Here is a 23,809-nt window from a genome sequence, read left to right as displayed (position 1 = left end):
TAAGCTAATACATATTTTCAGTTTTGTTCTGACCATTTATATTTACAAGTAGCATGTCTTCAGCAGCGATTTATTTTCCTATCGTTGCTTGATGGCCGTCACAGTAATCTAACCTTACATTTTCTTATCTGCATCTGACCCATGGTGACATGCCAATGATGTCCAACTCTACCACTGCGCTAATGCTGACAATCACCTCTATCACAAGATAGGCTGACTGATGCTAATTTGTGGAATGAACAAGTTTGCTGCAATTGATCATGGAATTTAGAAGCAGGAGTATGCCATTCGGACTTTCAAGCCTGCTCTGCCATTCAATATGATCATAGTTGATCTAGTTGTGGTCTCAAGATGGCTTTCCTGTCTGCCTCCCGTTACCTTCAATTCCCTTGTCTCTCAAAAATCTATCTAACTGAGCCTTGAATAAGTGCAATGACCCAGCCTCTACTGCTTTCTGGGGGAAAAAGTTTGATAGACTAATGACCCTGAAAAAAAAAATTCCCCTCATCACCTTAAAAGAGCAATCTGTAATCCTTATATTATGTACCATAGTTCTAGTCTCCCCCACAGGAGGAAACATCCTATTGGCATTCATCCTGTCAAGTCCCCCTGTATTTCAATAAGATCACCTCTCATTCTTCTGAACTTCCAATGAGTATAGACCCAACCTGTTTGACCTATATTCATAAGAAAGATGCAGATAAAAATAAGCAGTGCAGGTGAAATGTTTTTGTGTAGTGAGCAAAGCCAATAGGGACAGCAATAGTGTGGGAGGAGAGGGAAACGGAGGGAAGTTCTCCTGTGATGATCCACTTCTGATGTGCTGGACCCTGGTGATGTCCTCAAATGTGGTATACTCAACTGCAAACTTTGTGGTAGTCAGCACTGCATTCACAGTTTCCCTTGATTACAAATCAAAATAGAATTTTGTCATCTGTCTCTTCCGCAGCAGTTACAACATATCGTCATTTCCAACATGCCTTTGCTCAGGTGAAATATGCTCTCTGCTCTGCACACAGCTTGTTGGCTTTCCAGTGCAAAGAGTTGTCCATGATCCAGCAAAACAGACTGACACATTCCAGTTCCAGTACTATGCAAGGAAGAGCAGATCAATGAATTTGAGCTTCTGCCATAAATGTGTTTTCTATTCACTTATACCAGTCATTTGCCCAGGTTGAATTATGCCAAATTAAAAACTTGTGCTCAACACACATTCAAATTTCAAACCTCATCATCTTACTTTCATCTCTGTAATATTGCCTACCTCTACTTCCTCTCAATATCTTCAGCATCCTGATTCCATAAACACTCTCTCTAGTCCTTGCTGATTTCCAGTTGTATGTTACAACAACTTTCATTTACGTCACATCTTTAACTTCATAAAACTATCCAAGGAGCTTCACGGGCATGATCGAATAAAATTTGTCATGGATGAAGCCAAGCTTCCTGAGTTGGTGGAGCTGCATTCATCCAGGCAAGGGGAGAACGTTCCATCACACTCCTGACTTGTGCATTGCAGATTGTGGGCAGGCTCCAAGAAATCAGGTGGTGAGTTACTCGCCACAGGATTCCAAGCTTCTGACCTGCTCCTGTAGCAACAGTATTAAATGGCTAGTCAAATTAATGTTCTGGTCAGTGAAAGCCCCAGGATGTTGATAGTGGGGTTTCAGTGATGGGAATGCCATTAATTGTCTCAGGGTGATGGTTAGATTTGCTCTTGTTGGAAATGGTCATTGCCTCACAGTTGTGATGTTACATGTTAGCCCAAGCTGGATATTGTCCAGGTTTTGCTGCATTTGGACATGAACTGTTTCAGTATCTGAGGACTCGTGAATGCTGCTCCACATTATGTCAACAAACATTCCTGTTTCTGACCTTATGATGGAAGGAAAGCTATTGATGAAGCAACTTCAAAACAAAGAACAAACTGAAGAGAAACCAAAGGTTCATGAATGCTGAAAGGAAAATAATGAAATGCTCAAACAGGTAAAGATTGAATGATTGACAGTTAATGGATAAAATAAATATCAAGCTGCCTTTATATCGTGAACTTGCCCAGCAACTATCCCTGAATAAAACAAAGTTCTGTTTTGTAAGTAATGAGACTGCCTATATCTTCCCCTTACCAGTAAAGGGGTGAAATTACTTTAAAGTTGAATGCTATTTGCTTCCTTTGCATAAATCCGAAATTGAATGTGGATCCACATTCTGTGACATGCAGGCAATCTCTGGATGGGCCCATAGTCTGCTGTGCATTGTGCAGTAGATGTGTACATGTAGAACAGGTATCATGCTCTGATGGGTTTATCATCATTCAATTGCTAAAGGAAGATTACTGTATACATATATTTTTCCAGTACTTCTGTTGGGTCAGTCTTTGTTATTGGGCACCAACAATGCAAAGCAACTTGTTTACAAAATCTTAAATGTATATGTTGTCTTTGACATAGAAAAGTGACCCAGTATACTTGAGACAGAGTGGATTAGGATGGTTGATTGAAAGATTAGCCAAGTAAGTGGGTTTTAAGGAAGAGCTTATAGTAGGAGAGGGAATGTAGTGAAGTGCTTAGAGAGGTGATTCTAAAGTAGTACTTTCGTCTGCCAGCAGTGAAAAGGGAAGATGATGCGGAAGAAGCTTGAGTTGGGAACAAACAACTACTTTAATGAAAAAATGTTCCTAGGTGTTTCACAGGCAAATGATAAAATAAATTTGGCACTAAGCTATGCAAAGAATAATGAAGTTAGATGACCGAAAGCTTGATCAATGAGGTAGACTTCAAGGGTGTTGTAAAGACAAAAGAGATGGAGGGGTAGGGAGGAAATTGAGAGCTTTGGACCTTGACACCTGAAAGCACAAGTGCCAATGGTAGAGCAATTTTAAAATTACAGATTAAAGAGCAGAATTAGTGCAGCAATCTGAGGGTTGTAAGGCTCGAGGAGATTGGAGAGACCATGGAGGGATTTGAAAATTATGAAATCAACATGGTTCATAATTGCAAAATAGTGTAGGTCAACCAGCATAGGGATAATGAGTAAATAGATCTTGATGCAAGTTAAGATCTGGACAGGAGAATTTTGGATGACTTCAAATTTACGCAAAGTGGTGAGGAAGGCTAGCTACTGTTGTATTAGAATAATTAAGTTTGGAGGTAAACAAGGCATGGGTGGATGTTATGGTAGTAGCTAAGGAAGTGAGTAGATTATACAGCTCCTCAAACCTGTCCTGTCATTAAATACAATTATCATTGGTCTTCTACTTCAAGTCCTTGTACCTGCCAGTTCCCATTTCCTTGATTTCTTGCCAGATCAAACATCTGTCTGCCTCAGCCTTAAAGATATGCAAAGATGGAGCATCCATGGCTTTACTGGATAGAGAATTCCAAAGATTTATAACCCTCTCAAGTGAAGAAATTTCACCTCCATCACAAATGGACAGATGCTTCTCCTGAAACAATGCCATTGTGTTTTAAATTCCCCAGCCAGGGAAAACAAACTCCTCTATCTATCCTGCCAAGTCCCTTTGAAACATACAAATTTCCAATGAGATCAACTGAGTCCAGGGAGTATATCCATAGTTTTATACAACCTATCACAAGGCAATCCCTCATCCCAGGAACAAATCTAGTGAACCACCACTACTGATCTGGCTGAATCCTAAAGGATATAGTTGCTAGACTGGGTCTTGAGACAGGTAATGAGGAGGAAAAAAAAACTTGACCAAATCTTCACCAGTCTACCTGTCATTGATGCATCTGTCCATGATAGTATTAATAAGAATGATCACCACAGTCTTGAGGGATTCCCTCCATTGTGTTGTACGGCACTACCACCATGCTAAATAAGAGAGATTTTGAACAGATATAGCAATTCAAAACTGGGCGTTCATGAAGCATTTTGGGGCATCGGCAGCAGCAGAACTGTATTGAAACACAGTCTGTACCCTCACAGTCTGGCATAGTCCCTTCTGACTCGAAGATGGCATGCCAGAAGTAGCAGCAAGCACACCTAAAAGTTGAAGTTGCAACATCGGAATGCTTGCATGCCAAACAGTAAAAGCAGCACGCAATAGAGCAAAGCGATCCCACAACCAGGTCAAATCTAGGGAGTGCTGTCCTGCCACATCCAGCTTTAATGGTGGCGGACAGTTAAACATCTAACTCGGGGGAGGCATTTGCATCTCAAGTGCCAGGTATTGACCATCTCCAACAAGAGAATTCAACCATTTTCCTTTGACAGTCAATCCTATTACCATCACTGAAGCACCATTGTCCACATCCTGGGGTTACCATTGAAACGGAACTAGACCAGCCATATAAATACTGTGGCTACGAGAGCAGGTCAGAGACTTGAAATTCTAAGGAAAGAACTCTTCTCCTGACTGCCCAAAGCCTGTTGAAGATCTACAGATATCTAGTCAGGAGTGTAATGAAATACTCTCCACTTTGCTGGAGTAGTGCTGCACCACCTGAGGCTCAACACTGTCCAGGACAAAGCAGACCACTTGATTTGCACCCATCCACATCCAACATCTGCTCCCGTAACCACTGACATAACAGTAGCAGCGCTGTCGACTCTGAAGTATACTTATCCAACCTTTCGCTCGGGCCACATTTGCATATTTTTCCTCACTCAGTGCTGATGAGCAAATTTTGGAAAGGTATGATTTATCACAACAATGAACTGAATTTTTTGAAAAGTTGAGATTTAAATCAACCCATTAGCGGCAAATGAAGGAAGGAGACTGTCTGAGTGGAGGAGCTGCTCTAAGCAGAATATTACATTGAATCTCAACTGGTTGACAGGAATTTTTGTTGTAGGGCGACTGGACAAGCCTGACTTAAAGGATGCACGACCAAAAACTTACCGACTCTCCAACTCACAAACCTGCAATCTCTACCATCTAGAAGGACAAGAACAGCCGATACATAGAAACAGCACCACACCATCCTGACTTGGAACTTTATTGCTATTCCATCCCTGTCACTGGGTCAAAACCCTGGAACTCCTTCCCTGACAGTGCTATGGATGTACCTCGAACACAATGGACAAGACCATTACCTTCTCAAGGGAAATTGGGAATGGGCAATAAAAATACTGGCCAGCCAATGATGCCCACATCGGATAAAAGAATAAAATAAATTAATGACCGTTCACTAATGACTCGCAGGCATGTATATCCTTAGATGCGGAGCTGGAGCAGGGACAGAGTTGAGTAGTGCTTATAGGGGTAGGAAATTGTTGCTGTTGTGATACTACCACAACCACTTGTAATAATGTAGCACCTCTTACCTAATTACATTTCAAGGTGCTTTACAGTAATGTTTTAAAGCAAGATTTGAAACCAAACCTTTTCATGTGATACGAGGACAGATGGCCAAAGCCTGATTTATTTTTAATGCATGTCTTAAGGAAAGCAATGTGGAAATCTGTAGCATTTTAGGAGGGAAATTCCACAGCTTTGGGCTGTGACAACTGAAGGTATGGCAATCAATGGCTGAGCAATTAAAATTCAGCATACTCGAAGGTTGTGGGTTGTGGAAGTGAAGGAGATTAGAGATAGAAGTGGGTAAGGGCAGGGATTGATTTAAAAACAAGGATGGGAATTTTAAATTCCCATTTGCAGGACTTCAGGTTTATTGGTGGTAGACTGTGGGAGGCTAGTCAGAAATGCATTGAAATAGCCTTGCGTAGAATGAGGATTTCAACAACTGATCAAGGCAGGAGTAAAACTTCACAAGTTATAAGTGGTTTTAGTGATGACATGGATATGTGGTTGAAAGCTTATGATGCCAAGGCTGTAAGCAGTCTGGTTCAATGGTAAACATTTGCCAGGGAGAAGAATGGCATTTGTGGCAGGGACTAAATTCAATAGCATCAATCTTCCTAATATTTTGCTGGAGGAAATTTCCAGCATTGTGATATGGGATCAAGCAGTCTGATCATTTAGAACCCAGTGGATGGATGGTAATGAGATAATGATGGGCCTCAGGAAACTGAGGTTCTGTATGTTGTTGCTGAAGGGCAATTTGTAAGATGAAAAATTGGAGGGAGCAAAGAATGGATCCTTTGAGGAAATAATGATGCTTGCATAGGAAGAATAGCTAGTGTAAATAATCTCTGGTTGCTTTTGGTTAAAAGTGGAACCTGTCAAATACATCCCAATCACTGAACAACATTAGGAGAAGCATAAGAAGACTGGTTAACACACAAGACTGTAGACAGGTCAAAAAAGACATGGAGGAATAGTTTACCTTTGCCATTTGTGACTTTGAGAGTTGTCTGGTACTGTGGCAATACAGAAACCTGATTGGAGGAATTCAGACATTGAGATCAGGGAAAGATTGGCATGGATTTGGGAGGTGATTGTATGTTGAGGGATTTTGAAGAAAAGAGTGGATATGGGGCAAAGACTGGGAGCTTTTAAGGAAAAGGCTGATGGTGACATATTTGAGTGAAATGGGGACAATACCTGATCAGAGAGAATGTTAACATCAGCTAATGTGGGGCCAGGAAAGATTGTCTGGATGTCAGTAGTTCAGTGGGAATAGGGTCATGGGAGCAGAATGTGGATCTCATGGACAAGTTTAACTTGGAGAGGCCCTGAGGAGAGATGGAGAAAGTAGAGAAATAAGGGTGGCGCGGTAGCACAGTGGTTAGCATTGCTGCTTCACAGCTCTAGGGACTTGGGTTTGATTCCTAGCTTGGTCACTGTGTGGAGTTTACACATTCTCCTCTTCTGTGTGGGCTTCCTCCAGGTGCTCCTGTTTTCCCCCCCATAGTCAAAAATGTGCAGGTTGGGTTGATTGGCCATGCTAACTTGCTCTTTATGTCCTGAGAAGTGTAGGTTAGAGGGAATAATGGGTAAAATATATAAGGATATGGGGGTAGGGCCTGGGTGGGATTGTGGTCAGTGCAGACTCAATGGGCCGAATGGTCTCTTTGTGTACTGTAGAAGATTTTATGATTTGATACGCATTATAAAAGCAAAATACTGTGGATGCTAGAAATTTGAAATTTTAAATGCTGGATAAACTTGGCGGATTTGGCAGCATCTGTAGAGAGAGAAACACAGTTAACAGTTCAAGTCCATATGACCCTTCTACAGATGTAGTTTATGGACTTGGGGTCACACAGTAAATGTTGTAGATGATGTCACCAAGAGGCATGAGGTAGAGCTGAGACTAATTATGGATCCCCACACAGTTGATTAGAAATAGTCCACGGAGATGCACTGGTAATAAGATGAGAATGAAATCAACCAATCTCATAGAACTGGAGATAGTGTGTTTGAGGGCTACAGAGAAGACGAGTAGGTATTGTGCATCATTGCTATAGTCAGAATGCTTTTCATGCCTGTTTTAGGTCATTTTGTTGAGGCACTCTGACAGACAGACAAACCTGATTTAGACATTCAAGTATTGAAAGATGGTCAACTAAGTTGGAGATGTAGTGGTTGCTCACTGGACCGTGGAGGCAAGGTTAAAGAGTGATAAGGTGGCAGCCTTGCAAAAGGGGCAGTCTGACAAATATTTATACATCTCCTATTCTTGTGGCACAGGCATAGTGTCCCTACCTCTGGGCCAGTAGCTTCAGGCTCCATGGTTTGATAGCCATGAAAGATATGGTCATAACATGACCAAACAGGAGGATTATCAACCTATAAAAACTTTCCAGTACGCCCGATGACAAGTGGTAAGTAGTATTGAAAGCGATGGCAAACCAATACTTTGCAAAGCATAATCTTGGACAATCCGATGTAAATCAGTGGCTGCCAATGCCCTGCTTTGAAGGAGGAGGAGAAATATGACAGCCAGGAAGAATTAAGAATCCATTTCAACAATGAGTAAAGATTGTAGTTACTTGGTAATATTATTTACCTGTCATGGTCATGAACACCAATTGGCAGTTATTCTCCAGAAATATGTTCCTTTCCAGAACGGTAGGAAGACAGTGAACAGAGGCCAAGCTCTGCATTGTAAACAAGTCTCTTTTGATTAATAGCATTAGGAACTTGGCAACATACTGATTGTTGAGAAGTTAATATTGGGAGAGTTGAAAGTGTATGCATCTCACCAGTATTTTAGGTCTGTTGCAGCTCAAATATGGATTTCCTTTAAAAATTGCTGTTAAATTCCTGTACAATGTGAAACATGTGTTAACATACTTTCAGGAACCTCAATTACTTTTTGGCTGCAATACAAAGTTACTGTAACTTCAATGGGCAATTTTTAAGAATAACCTTGGATGTAAAATATTCCCACAGCTATCCAGGCACAAACATTTGGCAAAAGACCGTTCACCTGACCTTTATTCACTGGAGCTGGCAGGTCTGGAAGAGATTATAAAACGTTATGGGCAGGACTCCCAGCAGTTTCGTGATGCTGCCCAAATCCTTGCTACAGTCATCCAAAAGGTAAAATAACATCACCTGGGTTTACAATTGACACACTAATCTTTACCCTACTACCTTCCAGACTTCTGCTGGCCTCTGTTTTACCAAGTCAAGAATGTTTTAAAGGATTTTACTCCGTACCATCTTTTTGCTTTTTGCGGTAGTAGTATTTGCTTCTATCGCTTCCCAACCTGTACTCATAAGTAGAGTATTTTTAGAGGTTTCCAACATTATACCAACATTGTATCTGAGGTGAATTTGGTATTAAGTACAATATTTCACTGGTTGTGTTCAAAATCATTGTTGCTTTGAACAAATGTTATGATTCCAGTTGATATAACTGGACGAGAAGATTCCAGAATGGAACCCTGACTCAAAAGGCCATTATTTTAACATGGAGGAACAGAGTAACAAGACTACTGATCACTTTAACAACAAGAAAAATAATTATTAAACATTAACTACAATGGCCTCAGGATAACGAGGGAGGTGAAGGAAAGTGTTAAATTAAAAGCGGAGGTGTTTAGAGTAGCTAAGAGTAGTGGGCGAGAAGAGGATTGGGAGAGGTTTAAATGTCAACAAAGACTGACAAAGAAGTTGATAAGGGTAGGAGAAACTATGAAGCTGGGCTAGCGCTTAATATAAAAAAGGATAGCAAGAGTTTTTATAAATATATAAAAAGGAAGAGGCTGGCTAGGGTGAACGTTGGACCCTTAGAGGATGAGGGGGGGACTTAGTGGTAGGGGATGGGGAAATGGCTGAGGTCTTGAATAACTTTTTTGTTTCGGTCTTCACGGAGGAAGACGTGAATAATTTGCTGGGTGTTAGCGATGGAAAGGTGGTAGGACTGGAGGGTCTCAATGACATTATTGTTACTAGAGTGGCGGTGCTTGACATACTGGAGGGACTGATTGTGGACAAGTCCCCAGGACCAGATGGAATGCATCCGAGGATTCTGAAAGAAATGGCGGAGGTGATAGTGGATGCCTTGGTGGTTATTTTCCAGACGTTGCTGGATTCCGGGGAAGTGCCGGAAGATTGGAAAGCGGCTAATGTTACGTCGTTGTTTAAGAAGGGTGGCAGGCAAAAGGCAGGGAATTATAGGCCTGTTAGTTTAACGTCTGTTGTAGGTAAAATGTTAGAATCCGTCATCAAGGCATCAAGGAGGAAATAGCGAGGCATCTTGAGGGGAATTGCTTGATAGAACAGACGCAGCACGGTTTCGTTAAGGGGAAGTCGTGTCTGACAAATTTATTGGAGTTCTATGCGGATGTGTCTAGGGCGGTGGATAGAGGAGAGCCGGTGGATGTGGTCTGTCTTGATTTTCAGAAGGTGTTTGACAAGGTACCTCAAGAGGTTATTGCAGAAGATAAGGGGGCATGGAGTTGGGGGTAGGGTGTTAGCGTGGATAGAGGGTTGATTGTCAAATAGGAGGCAGAGAGTGGGGGTTAATGGGTGCTATTCGGATTGGCGGTTGGTGACTAGTGGAGTGCCCCAGGGGTCGGTGCTGGGGCCTCAGCTATTTACCATTTATGTAGATGATCTGGAGGAGGGAACCGAGTGTATGGTGTTGAAATTTGCTGATGACACCAAGATTGGTGGAACGGCAAATTGCGCGGAGGGTGTGGAGAGTCTGCAGAAGGATCTAGATAGGCTGGGCGAACGGGCCAGGAAATGGCAAATGGAATTTAATGTTGGCAAGTGCAAGGTGGTCCACTTTGGTAGGAATAATGGTAGGAAGGACTATTACTTACGTGGCGAAAAACTGCAGCAGGTGACGGTGCAGAGGGACCTCGGGGTCCTTGTGCATGAGTCGCAAAAACCCAGCCTGCAGGTGGTCAGGAAGGCTAATGGGATGCTGGCCTTCATAACGAGGGGGATTGAATATAAAAGTAGGGAGGTCTTGCTGCAGCTGTATAGGGCATTGGTGAGGCCGCAGCTGGAGTACTGTGTGCAGTTTTGGTTGTCGTACTTACGCAAGGATATTTTGGCCTTGGAGGGAGTGCAGAGGAGGTTTACTTGGCTGATACCGGAGTTGAGGGGGTTGAGTTATGAGGAGAGGCTGAATAAACTAGGTTTGTACTCGTTAGAGTTTAGAAGAATGAGGGGAGATCTCATTGAGACGTATAAGATGATGAATGGGATGGATAGGATAGAGGTGGAGAGACTCTTCCCGCTGAGAAAGGACAGTAGGACTAGGGGGCACAGCCTTGAGATAAAGGGGGGGGCGGTTTAGAACGGAGTTGAGGAGGAACTTCTTCACTCAAAGGGTGGTGAATCTCTGGAATTCTCTGCCCGTTGAGGTGGTGGAGGCTGCCTCGCTAAATATTTTTAAGACGCGGGTTGATGGGTTTTTGATTAAGCGAGGGGATTAAGGGTTATGGGGAGAGGGCGGGAATGTGGAACTGAGCCACGACAGATCAGCCATGATCTTATTGAATGGCGGGGCAGGCTCGAAGGGCTGGATGGCCTACTCCTGTTCCTATTTCTTATGTTATGTACAACGTCATTGTAAACAGTGACTGTGGTCAAATGTGCTCTCCACTTTTGAATCCAAGTGAATTCCTGTAGATTCCTCTTCAAACTCTCTCCAGTTAATAGTCACATGAGAATTTCCAAAGTTTGCTCCAAAAAAGACTTTCAAATCTTCTTTCAGAACACTGCTTTCCAACAACAGTTCGCATTCTGAATTCCAGACCAGGTTTTCCAAATGACTCTTTTAAACAAAGTTTTTGCTCCACTTTTAACATGAAATCCTGTTTCCAAGTTTTATAACTCCCTCTTCAGGATTTCTTTGTCTTGAATGCTGTACAAACTGTTCACAATTGCTTTAGCACTCCAGTCCCAGACCCTGCCAAAATAGCATCAGACTTTTGATTTACTCAAGAAGTCAGCTTTCTGATTGCTGCAGCTGTCTCTTTAATCATAGAATCATACAGTGCAGAGAGGGCCTTTGGTTCATCGAGTCTGCACCAACGACAGTCCCACTTAACCCCCACCCTCGTAACTCCACGTATTTCTCCTGCTAAACTTCTGACGCTGGCCATGGTAAATTGCCCCTTAATCAACTTGATCCACACCATTTGAAGTGTGGGAGGAAACTCTCGCAGACGTTGGGAGAATGTGCAAACTTCACATACAGTGACCTAAGGCTGGAATTGAACCCTAGTCCCTGACAGTGAGGAGCAGTGCTAACCACTCTGCCACCATGCTGCCCTGATCACCTCAATCATCTTGCCCCCTCCTCAACAAGTGTCTTGAACACTGCCACATGTTAATCGTTGCCCTTAACTCATCCCTTTTACCTACAATACTTATGACATTTAAGTAGAGGCCATCTAGCCTTGCCTTACCCCCTTGAAACTTAATATAGCTACACTCCCTCTGACTTGATTGTCTTACTGTATGATGCTGTGCCCTTATTCTGCTAATAGTCTGTGTTCTCTCTGCTGAATTAAAACCCTCCCTCATGAACCAACTCTTAAGCCACACATTCATCTGCACTATTCTCCTATTTTTGTGCTCACTAGCTTAAGGCCCTGGGAGTAATCCAGAGATTACAACCCAAGAGGTCTTGCTTTTTAGTTTACTACCTAGCTCGTTGAATTCATGGTGTAAGGTGTCATCCATCTTTCTATCTATGTCATTGTTACCAATATGGGCCATGCCCTCTGCCTCTTTACCCTCCCAATTCAGGATGTCCTACAGCCATTCAGTGACAGCCTGGACCCTTGCACCAGGGAGGCAACATATAATCCTGGAATCACGTTGATGGCCACAGTAATGCCGATCTATTCCCCGATTTATAAAATCTCTTACTAGTATTGTCTTTCTATTGTTCTTCCCTTTCAGGGCGCTGTTTAAGCCATGCTTCTTTGTCACTTTCCAATAGTTTTGATGTTGAAATTAACTAGTGGGTTTAAAATGACTCTTTTTGCTTCTCACTGTTCCTTCCATTCCGTAGTAGAATATAGATATCTTCCCACTGCATTAATTTGGATTATATGCTAATTTACTGAAAGAAATTAAGCAGTACCAACTTGGCAAAAACTTCCTAAAGTTTTCATGCTTGTACATATATGATGACTGATTTTAGTTCCTGCAGTTCAGGAACTGTTGTCCTTCACACGTGTTGTGGTCAATGTATACCATTCAGATGTTTCAGTCAGAGCAGAGAAGGTGGTAGAAGAGGGGGAGGCGTGGCATTGTTAGTCAAGGACAGTATTACAGTGGCAGAAAGGACGTTTGATGTGGACCTGTCTATTGAGGTAGAATGGGCTGAGATTAGAAACAGGAAAGGAGAGATCACACTATTGGGAGTTTTTTATAGGCCTCCAAAAAGTTCCAGAGATGTAGAGGAAAGGATTGCAAAGATGATCGTGAATAGGTGTGAAAGTAACAGGGTAGTTGTTATGGGGGACTTTAACTTTACAAATATCAATTGGAAAAGCTATAGTTCACGTTAGAGGGGTCAGTTTTTGTCCAATGTGTGCAGGAAGGTTTCATGACACAGTATGTAGATAGGCCAACAAGAGGTGAGGCTACATTGGATTTGGTACTGCGTAATGAACCGGACCAGGTGTTAGACTTGGAAGTAGGTGAACACTTTGGTGATGGTGATCACAATTTGGTTACGTTTTACCTTGGTGATGGAAAGGGATAGGCATACTGAAGGGCAGAAGTTATAGCTGGGGGAAAGGTAATTATGAGGCTATTAGGTGAGATTTAGGATACATAGGGTGGAGTAGGAAATTGCAGGAGCTGGGAACATCTGAAATGTGGAGCTTATTCAAGGATCAGCTACTGCGAGTCCTTGATAAATATATACCTGTCAGGCAGGGAGGAAGTGGTCGAGCGAGGGAACCGTGGTGTACTAAAGAAGTTGAATCTCTGAAGAGGAAGGAGGCGGCTTATGTAAAGATGAGACGTGAAGGCTCAGTTAGGGCACTGGAGAGTTATAAATTAGCCAGGAAGGAGCTAAAGAGTTAAGAAGAGCTAGAAGAGGACATGAGAAGACTTTGGCGGATAGGATCAAGGAAAATCCTAAAGCTTTCTGCAGGTATGTCAAGAATAAAAGATTGGATAGGGCAAGATTAGGGCCAGTCAGACAGCAGTTGTGCGTGGAGCCTGAAGAGATAGGAGAGGCACTGAATGAGTATTTTTCGTCAGTATTCACGCAGGAAAAAGTCAGTGTATTCGAGAATACTGCGATACCAGGTAATAGACTAGACGGGATTGAGGTACACAAGGAGGTGGTGTTGGCAATTCTTGAGAGTATGAAAATAGATGAGTCCCCTGGGCCGGATGGGATTTACCCTAGGAATCTCTGGGAGGCTAGGGAGGAGATTGCAGGGACTTTGGCTTTGATCTTCATGTTGTCATTGGCTTCAGGTATAGCGCCGGAAGACTGGAGGATAGCAAATGTTGCCCCTTGTTCAAGAAGGGGAGTAGAGACCATCCTGGGAATTATAGACCAGTGAGCCTTACTTCTGTTGTGGGCAAAGTTTTGGGAAGAATTATAAGAGATAGGATTTGTAATCATCTAGAGGGAAATAAATTGATTAGGGATAGTCAACATGGTTTTGTGAAGGGTAAGTTGTGCCTCACAAACCTTTTGAGTTTTTTTGAAAAGGTGACCAAAGAGGTGGATAAGGGTAAGGCAGTTGACGTGGTGTATATGGATTTTAGCAAAGTGTTTGATAAGGCTCCCCATGGTAGGCTATTGAAGAAAATGCAGATGCATGGGATTGAGGGTGATTTAGCAGTTTGGATCAAGAATTGGCTAGCTGTTAGAAGACAGAGGGTGGTGGTTGATGGGAAATATTCAACCTGGAGTTCAGTTACAAGTGGTGAACCTCAGGATCTGTTTTGGGGCCACTGCTGTTTGTCATTTTTATAAGTGACCGAGATGAGGGTGTAGAAGGATGGATTAGTAAATTTGCTGACGACACCAAAGTTGGAGGAGTTGTAGACAGTGAGGATGGATGTTACAGTTGCAGAGGGACATAGATAAGCTGCAGAGGTGGCAGATGGAGTTTAATACGGAAAAGTGAGAGGTGATTCACTTTGGTAAGAGTAACAGGAGTACAGAATATAGGGCTAATGGAAGGACTCTTAGTAGTGTTGACGAGCAGAGAGATCTCGGGGTACATGTGCGTAGCTCCCTGAAAGTTGGCACCCAGGTTGTTAAGGCGTACGGTGTGTTGGCTTTTATTGGTGGAGGGATTGAATTTTGGAGCCGTGAGGTCATATTACAACTCTACAAAACTCTGGTGCAGCCGCACTTGGAGTATTGCATACAGTTCTGGTTGCCACATTATAACAAAGATGTGGAGGCACTGGAAAGGGTGCAGAGGAGGTTTACCAGGATGTTGCCTGGTATGTTGGGAAGGTCTTATGAGGAAAGGCTGAGGGACTTGAGGTTATTTTCATTAGAGAGAAGAAGGTTACGAGGTGACCTAATTGAGGCATACAAGATGATCAAAGGATTGGATAGGGTGGACAGTGAGAGCCTTTTACCTCGGATGGTGATGGCTAACACGAGGGGACATAGCTTTGAATTAAGGGGTGGTGATTATAGGACGGATGTCAGAGGTAGGTTCTTTACTCAGGGTAGTAAGGTCATGGAATGCCCTGCCTGCAGCAGTTGTGGACTCACCAACTTTAAGGGCGTTCAAATGGTCAGTGGATAGGCATATGGATAACATTGGAATAGTTTAGGTTAGAGGGTCATTAGATTGTTGCACCGACCAGTGGAACCATCGAGGGCTGAAGGGCCTGTACTGCTCTGTAATGTTCTACATTCTATTTATAACCTGTAATATTTTACATCTATTCATATTAATGGGAAGAAAACCATACTGTATCTGACACTGGCCTGTCACATTCATGACCTCATTCCCAATATATGTTCATTTTGCTCAAAGCTCTAAGGCAAGAACATTAGGTTTTAAAAGTTGCCCAGATAATTTCTGTTTTTATATCTAAAATGCACTCAATGCCCTTCAATACTAGCACTTTACAGACCAAAAATAGTAAAGTTCTTCACACCCCAAGTATTGATTGGCTCAAGCCTGATGCAATGAGCAAGTGGATTCTTTACTCTGAAACGTATCTTTCTGACCACACGATATGCCATGTGCACCTCTCCCAGCTCAAATGGTTGCATTTGTTTGTTTTCTCTTTTCACTATCAGATTGTTAACCAGAACATCTCCCAGTAATAGCTTCTGAGCCTGCCCTTACAGCAATGCCTAGGATCCCCCAAGAATCTATACTTGGCCCTAGCATCTTTGTTTTGCACGCGGTGTGTTAGTGACATTTGTGCACTAATGGTGTCAGCTTCCACATTAATGCTAATGACTCTCTATTTTATCTTCTCACCACCTTTGTTGTCGGCCTGCTTATCCAACAATCCATCTTGAATAAGATGTTATTTACTGCAGCTATTGTTATGAAGATAATCTTTGTCCCCTCAAATTCCATATTCCAACTTCTGATTCCATTTGCCATGGCCATCATCTTGAGCTGAAATATACTTTCCCCAACTAGAACACCCTATTTCCATCCTGTATCCTTTCTGTCATAAATATAGGCTACTTCCACCTTGATTGCTTTTTTTTATATTTGTTCATGAGCCGTAAGCAGGCCAGCATTTATTGCCTATTCCTAATTGCACTTGAGCATGTGATGGTAAGCACCTTTGTGAATTTTGTAGGTATACCCTGAATGCTGTTAGGTACAGAGTTCCAAGATTTTTATACACTGATTATAAAGAAATCATGATAGGTTTGTACATAGTGCATAACTTGGAGCAGAGCTTGCAGATGGTATTCCTATGTGCTCATGGCTCTGGTACTTCCAGGTGGTAGAGGTCACAGGTTTGGACTGTGCTTTTGAAGAAGCAAGCTTCCCAGAACACTCATTCCTCCAACTGTGGCTTCTCTCACATTCTACTACTTTTGGCCCATTAATATTTAAGTCCTTTAAACTTATCTAAGCTCCACATTCTGGAATTCCCTAACCACTTTTGGCATCACTTCGCTCCCATTTAAAGTGCTCTCTTGTAACCCAAATAATTTAGTACTTTTATGGTGATTCTTTCCATTACCACTTCATTTTGTTTGGTAACCTTTTTAAAATGCTTAACAAGCACATTTTAGAACATTTTCTTTTTGAAGCGTATTTCTACAATGAAGCCAATGTATAAATACAAGTTGAATTTGGAAGTGTTCTGGCTAACGTTTCATCCTTTGTAGTGATCTTTTAACTGAAGTTAAAGCAGGCTTCAGTCATTGTGTGTTTCTTTATCTTGTCACATTAAAATCTACAAAAGAAATTAAGTCTCAAGGCACACGAGATTTTCATTCTTTATTGGAGCTTGCACATAATTTGCATGACCCCACTGAATACTTTAGATGAAAGTTGTAAATACATATGTAACTCCTTATCTATGGCGAGCTCTATATGAATAGAATTTTCTTCTTTTAGTTTGCAGATGAGGTGTTTTCCATTTACAATGGAAATGCTTTGATTGAATTGTTGACGGTGAAAAATTTTGATGCCTCTCTTGTGAGGAAGACTCGATCGATTCTAGAGTCTCCATCCACAGTAAGTATGGTATATGTTCTATAGCTTAGCTCCTAGAGTCTTAAATAATTTGTCTTAATTCACATATGGCCAATTTTTATCTTTCAACCAACAACAGTGGAAACAGATTGTCTGGTCATATCATTTTGCTATTTTTGGGAGCTTGCTGTAAACATTACAACAGTGACTGCTCTTCAGTAATACCACTTGGCTGTTAAGCAAGTGCTTCAGAACACTGAGGTGGTGAAAGGCACTACACAAATGCAAGTCCTTCCCTTTGTGGACAAAGGAAGTCAGTGCAAAGTGGTGTTGTTGCTTGACTAGTAATCCAGAGATCGGGGTAATGCTCTAGGGATGCGGATTCGAATCCCACCACAGCAGATGATGGAGTTGACCATGAAACTATTGTTGTTTGTTGTAAAAACCCATCTAGTTCACTAATGTCCTTTAGGTAAGGAAAACTGCTGTCCTTACCTGGACTGGCCTACATGAGACTCCAGATCCACAGCAATGTGGTTGACTCTCAAATGCCCTCTGAAATGACCTAGCAAGCCATTCAGTTGTATTCACCTGCTACAAATGGAACAAAAAGGAATTAAACCAAACAGATTGCCTAGGCACTGGAGATGACCAGCAAACCCAGCCCTGTCGATCCTTACTGATATCTGGGAGCTTGTGCCAAAATTCGGAGAGCTGCCTCACAGACTAGTTAAGCAACAGCCTGACAGTCATACTCAGGAAATCATACCTTTCAGATATTGTCCTAGACACCACCATCACCATTCCTGGGTATGTCCTGTCTCACTGGCAGGACAGACTAGTCAAGCACAGTAGTATACAGTCAGGAGGGAGTTGCCCTGGCAGTTGTGAACATAAACTCTGGACCCCATGAAGTCTCACTGGAACCAGACCAAACATGTGCAAACAAACCTCCTGATTGCTATGTACCATCCTCCCTGAGCTGATGAATGTATTCCTCCATGTTGAACACTACTAGGAGGAAGCACTGAGTGGCAAGGGTACAAAATGTACTCTGGGTGGGGACTTCAATGTCCATCACTAAAAGTAACTTGGTAATACCACCACAGACTGAGCTGACCAGGTCCTTAAGGACATGGCTGCTATCTGGAACTGCGGAAGGTGGTGAGGAAATCAGCAAGAGGAAAAAACATATTTGACCTTATCTCTCCACCCTGCATATTGCAGATCCATCCATCCATGACAGTATTAGTAAGAGTAACCACTGCATAGTGCTTGTGGAGATAAAATTAGAAGAGCTGTCTCAGATTCATTGAACAACAACCTGATATAGTCATAATCTCAAAATTGCAGATAATGTCCCAGATACCATTCCTGAAGCAGCGGCACACTGATGTACAGTCACCCTTTAACATTCAATGACATTACTATTGCTGAATCCCCACTATCAACATCCTGGGGGTTACCGTTGATCAGAAATTGAACTGGACTAACTATATAAATACTGTGGCCATCAGAGCAGATCAAAGATGAGGAATCCTGCAGTGAGTAACTCGCCTCGATACTCCTCAAATCTGTCCACCATCTACAAGACAAGTGCATGGAATACTCTCCACTTAGCTGAATGAGTGCAGCTGCAGTATCTCATGAAGCTTGATATCATCCAGGACAAAGCAGCACACTTGATTACTACCCCTTTCACACACATTCAATCCCTCCATTACAGATGGACAGTGACAGCTGTGTACACCATCTACAAGATGCACTGCAGGAATTCATAATGGTTCCTTAAGCATCACCTTCGAAACCCAAACCCACAACCACTACCATCTAGAAGGAGAAGAGCTGCAGATACTTGGGAATGCCACCTGGAGATTCCCTCCACGTCACTCATCAGCCTGCCTTGGAAATATGTTGCCATTTCCTCCATAGTTGCTGGGTCAAAATTCTAGAACTTTGTCCCTAACAGCATTGTGAATGTACTTTACCTCCGGGGTTGCAGTGGTTCAAAATGGCAGCTCACCACCACTTTTTCCAGGGCAACTAGAGATGGGTAATAAATGCTGGCTCAACCAGCAACACCCACGTCCCATAAAAATTAATGAGGAAAATCTTAAACATCGACTAATATGGGGCAATAACTGGCCAGTGTTTCCCAACTCCTGAGAATTTGTTTGCTTGCTTTATAAAAGTAAAAATGGCATGGGAAACAGTTTGCAACTTAAGACCAGAATGAGAATAATTCAAAAAGCTCTGTATTTTGGTTTTGGATTTTTTTATGGTTTAGTTTTCCCTGTGAATACTCGACCAACACTTGGAACTGTGTTTAACATTGAAATCCTTGCAAAACTTCATGCTACAGTAAGCCTTTCAGTAGGTGGCTATCCAGGTACCAAAAAAAAACTTCCCCCTTGGCAGATTTCCTCTCGCCTTCAATTCCCCTCAAAGCATATAGTAAATGGCTGTAGACTGGTGACTAACTCATAGGTTCTGAAACTGTTTGATAGTGGTGATGTGGGAAATAATTGATAGAGACAACGGAACAATTGTTTTCATTCGTGGACAAGACCAAAACTAGTCACCACATATCAAAATCAGATAGTCGCTGATATAATTCTCAAGTGTCAGTGTTGGTTACTTTGAAATAAATAAAACTATGAGCAAGGAGGTCATATTGAACATCAATAAGACACTAGTTCACCTTTAGCTGGACAATTGCATCCAGTTCTGGATGCCATGTTTTAGGAACAATGTGAAGATATTGGCGAGAATACAGAAAAGGTTCATGAAAATGGTTTCAGGGATGAAGAACTTCAGTTTTGAAGATAGATTGGAGAAGTTGGTACTGGTTCCCTTGGAAAAGAGAGGCTGATAGGAAATTTGATGGAAATATTCAAAATCATGAGGGGGAGGCAGTCTGAACAGAAGAGGTGGGGAGAAACTATTGCCCCTTGTGAAATGATTGAGAACTAGAAAGCGCAGAATTAAAGTAATTGGCAAAAGAAACAAAAGCAACATGAGGGAAACCTTTCACATACAAGTGGTTAAGGCCTGGAATGAATCTGCCTGAGAATGAATCTGCCTCCACTTCAATCAGGAGAAAATTGGATTTTTATCTTATGAGGAAAGATGTGCAGAGTTGCAGGGAGAAAGCACAGAATGGTACTAGGTGAATTACTCAGACTGCACAGACATGATGGACCTAATGGCTGCCTCCTGAACTTCAAGTGAAGGGAATATAGTTGCCTCTTTTTTTTTAAAAACAAGGAGCTAGTAATAATCAGCCTTTTAACAAAGGACAAGGAGAAAATGCTGGAAATACTCAACAAGTATGGTAGGACCTGTGCAGAGAGAAACAGTTGCAGGGTCATCAACCCAAAATGTTGACTCTGCTAGACCTGCTGAGTACTTTCTGCCTTTTTTTTTTATTTCAGATTTCCAGCATCTGCAGTATTTTGCTTTTGACCAGTGTAAACATTTGCTTAAACATGCTCTTTGAAAAAATAATTCAACTAATCCTACAGGCAACTTAATGCATTTTTTAAATACACTGTGTAGTTACAGCTCTGCCTAATGAAGGAGCAATGACATACCGCTAACCCTTGTGTTTCCTTTATAGAGCAACCCAGCCAGTTCATATGGTTTGGCCTACCAATACAACTACAACTATGCTGTTGTGTTCAATATTGTCCTCTGGCTGATGATGGGCCTCGCTTTAGCTGTGATCATCACTGCCTACAACCTGTGGAACATGGATCCTGGTTATGACAGCATTATCTATAGAATGACTAGCCAGCGAATTAAAATGGAATAAAATGCTAGCTTTGCATTAAGTCCAAAAAACCCAGACAATGAAAATGATGTACATTTTTTTAAGTTCTAGAAAAGGTTAAAGTATCAAGAAGACGAGTGTTTTGCTTTTGATAGAGCATATTCTTTCACAACGGTGATAGTGGGAGAATAATAAAATTCACTTTTTGGTATGTAAAATTAAATATTTCCACAATACCTTGCTGAAATATATCTGTCGTGGTTATTAACTCTAACTCTGGAATGGATGAACTGATTGCCTGGTCACATATGGTTTTTTCAATTTATCGTATTGTGATAGTGGTTTAAGTACATGGAAGTAACTTGTTTTTGTATTCTAGACATGAGATAAATGGCCAAACATGAATTTAATTTTCTCTAAACTGCTCCATTAGATAAAAGCCTTGCAATTCCATTTCCAATATCTTTTAATTTTGCAATTAAATTTGTGTATGTGTTGGCACTATTTTCTGCTTTTGTAAGTCACCACTGTGTGCCGCTTACTGTTTGATTCACTGTGTCATTTTCACGTTATAATAGTGAAAATATCATGGATAGACATGGCAGCTGTGATCAAAAATGCACTGCAATAACTTATTTGACCTTTAGAACATTGATTGTGATGTGATTTGGCTTCTTTATTTTCAGAGCTAATGAATGTGGTGTAAAAGATGTAAACTGCTATGCAGACTCCTGAATGGTGGTCATGTGTTTTTGTGTGTTTCAATTGTAATATTACAGCTACGTTTAAGATGGAGTAACACTGGTACCTGACAAAATAATGGTAGAAAGTAGTGATCAATCCTGCTATTTATAAATGGTTGTATTTTACTCATGTTCAATGCAAATGTTAATAAAGAATTAAACGTAAATATTCTAGTTAAATTTACTACCAAAGTGAACTTCATTGCTGTTATGTAAATCAGCAAATGCAAACTTGTAACACAATCCAAGTTCCAAATTTCCCATCTTCAAAATTAGAAATCTATAGCAGGTACAACGTGGAAACAAATCCTTTCACTCAGCTCATTAACATTTATTCTCCACAAAAGAAAGCCATTTCAATTACATTGGTTTCAATCCCATATTTTTCCTATTTCTTTAATATAACTAATCTAATATTGGACATTGATGGTTTAACCACTAATTCCAGAAATGCATTCCCCATCCTCAACTCAACTGTCAGTTTCTTTTGCATTATGTTGTCTTCAATTACATTGTCATGTACTGTGTGTATTTTGATGATGAGTAAAATAACTTTTTTCCCTTGCTATTTGCATTATCTCATACCAGGCACAATAACATGAATCTTCATTGTGTCTTCCTTTACAGTATCAATTTAGAAAGAATGTTCCCAATGCTGGAGGAATCCAGAACTATGGTCATAGTTTGGCAATGAGGGGTGAATCTTTTAGGACTAAGGTGAGGAGAAATTTCTTCATCCAGAGTGGTGAATGTGTGGAATTTACGACCACAATGTAGTTGAGACCAAAATGTCTGATTTCAAGAAGAAAGTAGATATAGCTCTAGGGTCTCAAGGGATACGAGGGGAAGGGGTGGTGGTCAGGATATTGAATTTGATGATCAGCCATGATCAAATTGAATGGCAGAGCAGACTTAAAGGGCCAAATAGCCTACTCCTGCTTTAATTTCAATGTTAATTCCTATAGTGCAGAGCTCAGTACTGTAACTGAGGCCTTACAACTTTTTCATTATGTAGGATCATCATGGTACCCTGATTTTTATTTTCTACAACCTTCATCATCAACATTTGACAAGCTTTTTTGCAGCTCGCTGATATCACCCAGAGGTGCCACTTTGTCCTATGAACTTGTACCCACAGATTCTTAACTTCCGCAACACTGAGTTTACATCCAAAGTTCATCACTTTACATTGAATTCTATGCCAATTTTTCTGCCCATCCCCCATCTTATCAATATCTTTTAGACCATCTAAATAATTAACTACATGTTCTCTTTCAACGTAATCTGCAAATTTCAACACAATTGATCAGAGGCTTTCCTTGAACTAATATACACTTCGAACCATTATGGCCAAAACTATTTAAATTTTTAACTGCATTGCCTCCTTTTGACTAGTCTTAATTCAGTTTGCTGTCCTCCTAATCCAATAATCCTCCCTAATAACCTCTTGAGTTTTACTTCATTAAAGGTTTTCTTAAATCTCATTAGGCTATACTGCATTTTCCTCCTCTACTATGTGTTCAAGAATTGAGGGTTGGTGAGCATGATTGTCCCGTTTCAAATCCATGCTGGCTGCTTATAACTTGTCCATCAATATTGATCCTTTCAAGCAACTGAAGTAAGGATTTCTTCACAATTTGACCTCTTAAGCTTCCATGCCTGTATGCATAGCCACACAAAAATTAAACAAAAATAAATTGGCCATACACTAGCAAAAAGGGTATGTTTATTAAATTGCTAAACTGTCCCTAGTGTCAGGGAATTAGTGGGGTGAATATGAGGGGTTACAAAAATAGGGCCTGGGTGAAATTGCAGTTGGTGTAGTCTCGATGGGCTGAATGGCCTCCTGCACTGTAGGGATTCTGATTAAGATGTATGATGATTTCATTCTTGAACTCATCACATTCAATTAACTGGGCTAGAATTGTATAAATTCCCCCAAAAATGGGTACTAAGTTGGCCACTTTACTGGACACTGATATTAAACACAACAGAATCTTGAAATAATTTCTAGGACCCAAGTTATTTTCTTCACATTTTTGGAATGCTAGAGTATATCCAATTAAACTTTGGTGCTTTGTCCTTTTAGTTATATAAAATTTGACAATAGAGATGTCATGCAGCTTGCTGTCAAAACACTTGAGGCTTCCCCTCACTAAAATATCTCTTTAGTAAAAACAGATACAACAAATATTTTTGCCATTTTTTTTGATCATCTACAAATGGAATTCTCTCTGGTCCTGTCTTGCTTTTAATAATTCTAGCTTTGAAACTGTTATGTGCTGATATCTTTACTGTTTAATTCCCCTCACTATCAAAATCTCCTACAACATTG

At 41.2% G+C, this 23,809-nt stretch overlaps 1 protein-coding gene across 1 annotated transcript in view; it reads left to right on the top strand.

The window, feature by feature from the left end:
• The window catches only part of atp6ap2 (ATPase H+ transporting accessory protein 2), a 45,132-nt gene extending 23,478 nt beyond the window's left edge, over nt 1–21,654 (top strand). Inside the window, exons 7-9 of the mRNA XM_080203851.1 lie at nt 8,264–8,413; nt 16,882–17,001; nt 20,579–21,654. Of these exons, the coding sequence (XP_080059977.1) occupies nt 8,264–8,413; nt 16,882–17,001; nt 20,579–20,773 (465 nt within the window). The 3' untranslated portion in view covers nt 20,774–21,654. The remainder of the gene's footprint in view (nt 1–8,263; nt 8,414–16,881; nt 17,002–20,578) is intronic.
• Nucleotides 21,655–23,809: the final 2,155 nt, after the last annotated feature.

The sequence above is a fragment of the Carcharhinus amblyrhynchos genome, chromosome 15 (genome assembly GCF_965287045.1).
Source record: "Carcharhinus amblyrhynchos chromosome 15, sCarAmb.v2.hapA, whole genome shotgun sequence".
Lineage (NCBI taxonomy): Eukaryota > Metazoa > Chordata > Chondrichthyes > Carcharhiniformes > Carcharhinidae > Carcharhinus > Carcharhinus amblyrhynchos.
This window is presented reverse-complemented; position numbering and strand designations above follow the sequence as displayed.